Source organism: Nesoenas mayeri (assembly GCF_963082525.1).
Source record: "Nesoenas mayeri genome assembly, chromosome: 21".
In the NCBI taxonomy this organism is placed as follows: Eukaryota; Metazoa; Chordata; class Aves; order Columbiformes; family Columbidae; genus Nesoenas; species Nesoenas mayeri.
The window spans coordinates 6,866,961-6,876,290 of NC_137571.1; the positions used below are offsets into that span (position 1 = coordinate 6,866,961).

At 53.6% G+C, this 9,330-nt stretch overlaps 1 protein-coding gene across 1 annotated transcript; it reads left to right on the plus strand.

Moving 5' to 3' along the window:
• Positions 1-123: 123 nt before the first annotated feature.
• Positions 124-8,541, plus strand: SNRNP40 (small nuclear ribonucleoprotein U5 subunit 40; the record flags this gene model as incomplete). Its single annotated transcript, XM_080357625.1, has 10 exons — positions 124-312; positions 993-1,122; positions 1,428-1,521; positions 2,091-2,256; positions 2,751-2,873; positions 3,834-3,954; positions 4,669-4,751; positions 5,184-5,245; positions 6,360-6,463; positions 8,145-8,541. 10 exons carry the CDS (start codon positions 124-126, stop codon positions 8,192-8,194), a joined length of 1,122 nt encoding a protein of 373 aa, XP_080213751.1. The 3' UTR covers positions 8,195-8,541.
• Between the last annotated feature and the right edge of the window lie 789 nt (positions 8,542-9,330).

The window sequence follows — 9,330 nt, forward strand, 5'->3', positions numbered from 1 at the left end:
ACGTCAGGTGGAGGAGGGCGGGTCATCCGGCCTTTCTCCACCAATCGACGCTGCCGGAGGCCGCGCGGCTGACCAATGGGAGAGCGGGAGGGCGGGGCGGAGCGGGCGCGCGCGGCGGCGGCGATGATCGAGCAGCAGAAGCGGAAGGTCCCGGGCGGCCCCGGCGCCGCCGCCGCCCCCGCCCCCGGCGCCGCCCCCGCCCCCGACCTCCCGCTCGTGCCCGCGGCGGCCAAGCGGCCCCGCCATGAGCTGCCGGGGGCGCCGGGCGGCGGGGGGGGGGGGCAGCCCCCAGCCGGGGCCCTGCTGCAGGCGGTACGGGGGGCGGCGGGAGGGGCTGAGGGGAAACGGCCTCTGAGGGGGTGGCGGGGGAGAAGAAACACCCGGGAGGGGATGGCGTGATCTGGAGCGGGGGGGATGGCGGGGCCGAGGGTCCTGGCCGTGCTCCGGGGCTGCTCCTTGTTCTCTCCATGGCGTTCCCTCGTAGGAGCGATTATCTTGCCAATACATTAAGCCCAGGCAGGATCTCTCAGCACAGCGTGTTTTATTAACGCTTTTGCAAGGCCGGGTTGGCACACAGACCAGGGCAAAAAGCCGCTGGTTATATCCCCCCCAAATCCCGGCTGCAGATCCCCTCCCCCGCTCCCCTTTGGTCGGGTACGGGATTCGCAGACTGCCCGCCAGCCCCGGATGCTCTGCTTCCGTTTGCCTCTCTCACTAGTCTAATTCTAATAACCCCCGTATTGATTTATTTCCATTTAAGGTTTGGTTTCTTGGCTGTCTGGCTAACTGTCCCCATAGCCTGACTTTTAACCACAGGAATCGATTTGCATCCCATGATTAGTGCAAAGGGGCTTTGTTTTACATTCGGGATCTGATAGCTGATGTACCTCAGTGCCCACCCGCTGGGGACTTGGATCCCCAGTTGTGAAAACAGAATTCCCTCCTTCCCTGGCTCCTCGCACCCTCACCCGGCTGCCCCGTTGTCTCCGCAGGGCCCGCCGCGCTGCTCCTCGCTGCAGGCCCCCATCATGCTGCTCTCGGGGCACGAAGGTGAGGTGTACTGCTGCAAGTTCCACCCCAACGGCAACACCCTCGCCTCCGCCGGCTTCGACAGGCTCATCCGTGAGTACCAGCCTCGCCGTTATGCTGTGGTGGGGAGCCCGACCCCCCCCCCCCGGCTCCGAGCTCCTTTCAGGCAGTTCAGAGATCAGAAGGTCTCCCCTCAGCTCCTGTTCTCCAGCTGAACCCCCAGCTCCCTCAGTCTCCATCACACTCGTGCTCCAGCCCCTTCACCCGTGCGTCATCCCACGTTAGAGATGACAGCAGTGATGATTCCTACTTCTTTTTGTTGGATTCCCGGAGAACAGCTCCATCCCAGCGGGGAGGTGTTTGTTTCCTGTACTTACCTTTCTGTTCCTGTCCCCCAGTGCTGTGGAACGTCTACGGGGACTGTGACAACTACGCCACCCTGAAGGGACACAGCGGGGCAGTCATGGAGCTGCACTATAACACAGACGGCAGGTGAGTTATGCGCAGATGGCCTTTGGCTCTTTCTGAGGGAAGATGTTTTCTGCTGGCCGGGGTCCCTGAGTCCCTGCTCAGTCCATGGCACATACAGCAAGCGCTTGTGTGTGGCTTTCCCAGGTGCGGCCTGGTGCCTTCTTGAGTCTGGGTATAAGATCTGGGATCCCCCATGACCTGCCAATGCCCAAGTGTCTTGAGGGACACAAGAAAGTTTGTGTTGGTCACTGGAGTGGAAAAGAGAACAAGTGAGATGTTTGTTTTGCATCTGAGCTGCTGCCACTGAGCTTTTCTTCCTGTGTTCACCCCCAGTAGTGCGTGAGGAGGCGGAAAACCAATTTGTACGTGTCTACAAACGGGGTTAATGGAAGTGCCTCCAGTGTAGCTGCCCCACTGCCAGTTGGCCTCCTCTGAAACTTCACCTTTGTCTTGGCGTATGGGGGAGATTCTTCGCCATGGCCTATTCCCACTAAATATTTCAAGCATTGTTTGCAAAACTTAGAGTAAAACAGGTGGGAAGGAGGAAGGGTGTCTGCAACAGGGTTCCTCACAGCCGTTCTCCTCCGCAGCATGCTGTTCTCGGCGTCCACAGACAAAACCGTGGCTGTGTGGGACAGTGAGACCGGAGAGAGGGTGAAGCGGCTGAAGGGCCACACCTCGTTCGTGAACTCCTGTTACCCGGCGCGGCGGGGGCCGCAGCTGGTCTGCACGGGCAGTGACGACGGGACGGTGAAGGTCAGTGTATCGTGTGAGGGGATGGTCTGGGGTGAACATCAGGCAGGGTCTTTGAAAACATTTTGGGTGTTCTTCCCATTTAAGGGGGCTAAATCCAGCTCTTTATAACTCGTATTATTTCATTATCTGTTAAGTCTGATTTCAGAATTTAAAAATTCTAAATAAAATTTGACTGTGTTCCTTTTTTGTGTAATGCTTGGGGAGAGAGCGAGGAGATTCATCCACCCAGTTATACTTTTTCCGCTGAACTGCATTAACAGAGCAGGAAAAAGGTGAAGAGATACTGAGATCTCACACACTTGTCCCTTCTTCCCTCCCCGCATTCCTGTGCTCCAGCCACACTGGGCTTTCATTCTTTTTTGCAGAGATCTCCTGAGATCTAAAAGAGAGAATTTCAGACGAGTGTTCTGAGTCTCTACCAAGTGTTAAGGCAACTCTGTAAGTTTATCCTTAAATATCTATATGCAACTTTTACAACTGCTGCATCTTTTCAGCTGTGGGATATCAGGAAAAAAGCTGCTGTCCAGACATTCCAGAACACGTACCAGGTCCTGGCGGTGACTTTCAATGACACCAGTGATCAGATCATATCCGGAGGCATTGACAACGATATTAAGGTAGGACACCCGTGTCCTTGTGTCCCTTTCCCAGCACACACACCTTTTCCATCTCATCACATCAAGGACAGACATGAGAGCATGTTGGTTAATTTTACAGTCACAAGGACCGTGCGGACACGCTGTGTCCAACCTCGCTGTTGATGCAGGGCCAATAAACGCAGGGAGCTGCTCCAGGGCTGTTTGCCACGTGACAGCCTGGGCAGCCCTGGCATTTCCAGGCAGGCGTCCCAGCGCTGCTGTCACCCGCTGCAGCCCGTGTCTGCTGGCTCTTTTGGCAGCTTGTGCCCGTCCCGGAGGCTCTAGAGCCATATATGAGGTAAACTAAAGAAAATGTGGTGACGCATCCACACTCTCTGCCCTCTGCTCCAGTTTACAATGCACTTTGTCACCTGCTAGTGTGGAAAGTTCTAATTTAAGAGCGAGCTCAGTGTTTCATTCAGCTGGTAACCGAGATCCTCCCGGTAGCTGGACAGTTCAGTCTCCCACTGTCCTTTCAGCCTTGGGCTCCAGCCTTCCCAGGCTTGGGCAGCACGTGCTTGTCAGAGCCGTCGCTGAGTGTAGCACTGACCCTAGATCTGTTCCGACTGCCTATGGAAAAGCCATAACTCTTTGGGAAAGAGCAGCGTGAGATTTTGGGGATTAAACAACTGCTCTGTGCCATCCGTCAGTGGAATTTGGGGGCAAAAGCCAGATGGGAGCGATTCCCCCATGCGTGGGGCTGTTGACATTTAACTCCTCGGTGGTTGGACACATTTAGAAGTCTTCCAAGGGGCAAATTCCATTTTTTCCTACAACACACATAAAATAGCCTCACGTTTTAGCCATTCAGACCCCGCCAACAGAAATCAAAAGCTGATGTCATCAGCTGACTGACCACTACCTGTGTGAAACGCTTTGGAAATGGCAGCTCCAACCGTCTTGGCTGCCTTTGTTAAGCCACCGTGTTGTGTCTGACAGGTGTGGGACCTTCGCCAGAACAAGCTCACTTATACCATGAGGGGACACGCGGACTCGGTGACGGGGCTCAGTCTGAGTTCGGAAGGCTCCTACCTGCTCTCCAACGCCATGGACAACACAGGTACGTCCCACCTGACGTGAGAGCGCAGCTTTGCGTGGCGTTATGAAAGAGGCAGCTCAAGTAATTCCATGTAGAAAGCAAGAGCCAGATGTGGGGATGGGCCGAATTTGGCTCCAGAGATAAAACCTGAATTCCTGTTGTGACGCCAGTCAGAGTCGTGTCCTTTGGCGGGAGGGAGCAGCTTCATCGGGAGGGTTTGTCACGACGCCCGAAGGGCAGTGGGGACACACGTCATTTGGGCAGACAGTTGAGTGTGATTGTGGTCTGGCTCTTGTTGGGGCGGTTTGGCTGTTTCCCCACAGCGGGGTGTGACAGCGGGTTCCAAACCGCCGCTCTCCTGCGTGGGGCTGCTCAGCGGAGCTGATCTGATGAGCAGCCTGATCATGGAGTGTGTGAGAATAAAGCAAATGCTCATTTAAGGAGGTGGTGGCTCGTTTGGGTAATAGTTGGTTTGGGTTTTTCCACTCCTGTTGGCAGCGGTCTGAGTATAATTATAGATTTCTGCGTTTGACCTTTCACATCAAAGCTTTCTGCAGGGGAAAGCTGCTGGTTTCCTTTTGCTTCTGGGGAAACCTCGGTGTGAAAAGAACAAGGAGCGTGACCGGGGCTTTGCTCATTAGCAGCGTGTCTTAGGAAAAGGAATGTTTCCAGACACTGACCTTGTCCCCAAGCCTCTGCCATCGTCAGCTCATTACCGCCCGCTCTCTCTTGCAGTTCGCATCTGGGATGTGCGACCGTTTGCCCCTAAAGAGAGATGTGTCAAGATTTTCCAGGGGAACGTGCATAATTTTGAGAAGGTGAGTGGACTGCAGGCTGAGACGAGATTGTTTGTAAAATGCTGCTGCTATTCACTTTTCCGTAAATTGTTTTTTTAAATCCAAGTTTAAACCAGAAAGGCGTTAATAAGAAATCAAAGAAAGATTAATGCACAAAGTGGGATTCCTATTAAAGCTGCAGTAACAAGATTTCTTTGCTCGGTTCAGCTACAATTAGCTGTAAATTAAGTATTTTCTACATTTACTATCTACTTTGTGTAAAATAACAAGGCACTGGATGTTTCCAGCAAAAAAATAAAATCTAATTACCACCTCATCTTCTGAAGGGAGATCATTAAAGTGATGCTCATGATATTTAAAGTCTCACGTTGACTTTAATTCGAGTAGAAGGGGAAACAAAATCTTTCTTTGGAAATAGATCTGTGCACTTCTGTGGTATTTCTTAAATTTCAGAATCTTCTGAGGTGCTCTTGGTCCCCGGATGGGAGTAAAATCGCGGGGGGATCGGCTGACAGGTGAGTTACCACCACGTTGGTGGCCCAGGTTCCTGCAGTCACGTCGGCAGATGCTTGTGAGGGTCTGGGGGAAGTGTGTAGTGAGGGGTTGTACCGATAAGGACCACGAATACCCGTTAAATGGCTGTGTGGCAGCTTGCAGGAGGCACCAGTGGTGTTCCAAGGGTCATTCTTGATCCTTCCTTTAATTAATTAAAGAAGAAATAAAGATCTGACTGAATTAGCACATATTGGACTTTTAAATAAGATATTCTATAAATTAAGGCAACTGAAGAGTAAAACGATCGAGGGAGGAAGGCGGCAGAGGGGCCGTGCCAGACACTGAAGGTCACACGAAGGGTACCAGCCTCTGCTGGAGCATGTCCAGATGCGCTCGCGGTAACATCGAGCCAGGAATTCCTGCAGGCCGGAGTCCAGGGCATGGAGCAGTAGTAATCAGCAAATTAACGAGTTTCTGATAGAGGAGAGGGAGAACTTCAGCTCTCGCTGCCCAGATATAGCGGGGGAGCTGTCACAGCGAGCGGCTGAGACCTGACTCCTTTCCAGCGCTGCCGGGCAGTGACGGGCACGCATGGCGGAGGAATGTCTGTGTGTGAGCTCCGCTTGGCGGCACGGCTTAGAATTATAGATTTATAGAATCATTTGGTTGGAAGAGACCCTCAAGATCATAGAGTCCAACCGTAATCCAACTCTAGCACTACCCCGTGTCCCTGAGAACCTCATCTCTGTCTGTTCAGCCCTCCAGGGATGGTGACTCCACCACTGCCCTGGGCAGCCTGTTCCAGTGCCTGACATAGAATCATAGAATGATTTTCTCCTGTTTCCCACTGTGTTGCTGCAGTATTGAGGGCCTTGTGCTCTCAGACCCATCCCTGTGCCCCCAGGGCTGAGATGGGGCTGCTGTGCTGTGATGGTGCTGAGGCTTTTAGCACCAGGTTGCCACGTGAGCTCCTGCCTGCTCCCACCTCTGCTCTTCTGGATGTGGCCACGCAGCATTTTGCTCCTGAGAAACTCCTCCTTTATCCGCACTGAGAGCTGCAGCTGCTTCAGCTGGGGTGGGGAACCACTGCAAGGAGCTTTCCCTTCTCAAATGCTCATCATGACTCTCTTGTAGGTTTGTCTACGTGTGGGACACCACATCCAGGAGGATTTTGTACAAGCTGCCAGGCCACGCTGGGTCTGTGAATGAACTGGCTTTCCATCCAGAGGAACCCATTAGTAAGTCCTCCCCACCTCAGGTCAGCTGGGGAAATAGTTGGAGGGCTGGCTAGACTTTATCTTCTGGAAAACAGCCCCAGAATCGCCTGTGGCCCGTAGCTCCACATATCATGGGCAGACTTAAGCATGGCAGGTCCCTTCCTGCTCCTCTCCTGCAGATAAAAGTGGGGCTGAGGGTGCCTGGGGGTCCTGGGCTGAGCTCAGGGGCTTTGCTCCGTGTCCTGCCCCTGCGCAGACTGTTGGGGGGACACCCGCATAGCAGCAGCGCAGCTGCGGTGGCCTGGGCTGGTGGTGACCTGCGGATGGCCACGAGCTGGGGCTTGGTTGCCGCTGTCCAGACTTTCCCAGGGCCATTGGAAAAAGTTTTGGGGTACCTGGGTTTGGACACAAGGGTATGACCACATGTTTGGTGACGATGGAAGGAGCTGTAGTAACCTGGGAGCATCTCTGTGGCCTCTGACTTACCCAAAAGCCATAGGGATCAAACAAGGCTCCTTGTGCAGCGGGTTTTGTCCCCGTTCTAGAGATGTCCTGTGCGTGGTGTCACGTATCAGAGCTGGTGGCTTTTTCAGAACTGTTGTAACCCCCGTGCGTTAGCTGAGAGCAGGTTTCGCATCGGTGTCTGGGCACAGCAGGCAGGACCGCAGGGTGCTCTGTGTTTCTATGGGAACACTCACACCCTCGGCCAGGTCACCGTGTTGCTCCAGCCAAAAACTGACACAAGTCAGCCCCAAAGTGAAGCCAAGAGCTCGGCTGCGCGGCACTGACGGTCCCTGCGGCAGGGCAGTGAGCAAGGGGTTTGTGCCGCGGTTATTCATGGCCCTGTCTCCAGGCTGGAGACCACGCTGAGGAGCAGAGCGATCTCTCCTCTGCCGTGTGTTTGCAACTGTTGTGCTGAGCTCTTTGTGAATCAATCACTCAGCTTAAAATAAAAATTAAAAACCCAGCCAGGCGTTGCATACGAGTTATGCAATTGATTTCTGTTAACGTCTGGGAACGTTAATCTTGTAAATCGTTACACCCGCTCCACAATCCTTATCTGCGCGGGAGGGTGCACGGGGAGCCCCAATGCAGTGAGATGACAGATGACAGACGTCCACGTAGAAATCCCCAGATCTCTCCTGGACTCAGATGAAACCATTGTTGGTGTCACGAGCAGCACTCCTGGGTCATTCTTTTGATGCTGGTGTCTTGAATCCCATGAAGAGCCTTTTCTGAATTATGGTGGCTTGATGTGGTGTGGTTGGGTGCCAACTGCATTTTGCCCGTTCTGATAAAATAGCAACGTCCCGGTGTGGCTTTCCCGGCCAGCCTGTGCCCTCTAGTGGCACCTAGTCCTGACGGCGGTGTCCGCTTTGCGATCTGAACGCTCCTAGCAATTAAAAACATGTTTCATGATGCTGGAGAGCGTGTTTATATGCTCCTCTTTAGCATTTTAGTGCTTAGCCATCCCAGGCGGGACGCGGCGATGCCTGCCTTGGGACGGGAACGGCCGCCAGCGCACGCAGCCTGTGGTGAGGTGTCAGAGCTGGAATTCCGCAAAGTGTTTTTTGGGAAACAAATGAAGTCTGGCCTTCTAGCTGGCTTCCAGCACGCGAAGCGAGTACTTCAAACAGCGTGTCGTTAGCGCAGGGCTCAAACCGTCGGGTTTCATTTTCGTATTCCTCTCTCTCCCCCGCAGTTCTCTCCGCGTCCAGCGACAAAAGGCTGTACATGGGGGAGATCCAGTGACGGAGCTGGCGGCACCGGTGCCCTCGCCGCCCCGGCTGGCGGCCGTCGACGTGCTGCTCCCCCGCGGCGCCGGGAGGCGCTGGGGCGGCTCGGTGAGCCCCTCTGGCAGCTGTTCCGCCCGCCCGTTCTCACCATGCAGCTCCTTTCCACCCCCCATCTTTGGGGAGGAAGGAAAATTTCAAATTGAAAATATTTTCATTTTGGCTGTACCACCGACTATTAAACCCCTACCCAGATCACTTGAGATTGCTAAAATTTGTTTAAATTCCACATGTGGCTTGTATATTCCCTGTTGAATGTCTGTTGGTTTTTTTTATATGGTCAAAACTGAAATAGATAGCTTTTTACAAGAACTGTGTGCGTGGGATTTATTGTTCTGTTTTACTTTTCTATTGTACAATACTAAATCAAGGCCCCTGCTCGTATATAACCTGGGGAAAGCATCGACGTTCACTTCAGAAGAGCAGCTTTATTTTTTATTCATGGCAATAAAAATGACCACACTTGAAATAATTATTGGGCTACTGCTGAAGCCTATTTTTGTGTTTTGAGTAAAATCCAGCCTCCTGCTGTAAATAAATGTGTAGGGAGTGAGTTTTCAGTGACAGGTGCAGCGTGTTTAGAGCTCGGCAGTGGGTGACCAGCCTGGCTGAGCCCCACGGAGCGCTGGGCGCCCCTTTGGCGGGTGCATGGCAGCTGCTCTGGACCCAACTCCCTTCTAGAGTTGGGTTGTCTTTCTAGGGTTGTCTTTCTTCTTGTCTAGGGTTGTCTTTTGGCTGCAAAGAGACCTCCTGGACATGGGGAAGGAATTGTTGCCCTGAGGGTGGTGAGAGCCTGGCCCAGGTACCCAGAGAGATGGTGGATGAACCATCCCTGAGACACCCCAGGCCAGGCTGGACGGGGCTCTGAGCACCCTGAGCTGGTGACGATGTCCCTGTCATGGCAGGGGGGACTGGGGGGCTGGGATGGTCCTTCAACACAAACCATATGTGATTCTGTGATTCTATGCACATACACACACAGATGCACTCACATGCACACATGCACCCCTCCCAGACACCGCCAGGCCAGCACTGCCACCAGGCCTTGGGGACAGGCCGATGTCCCACACTGGGTGGCAACATGGGGGGATTTGA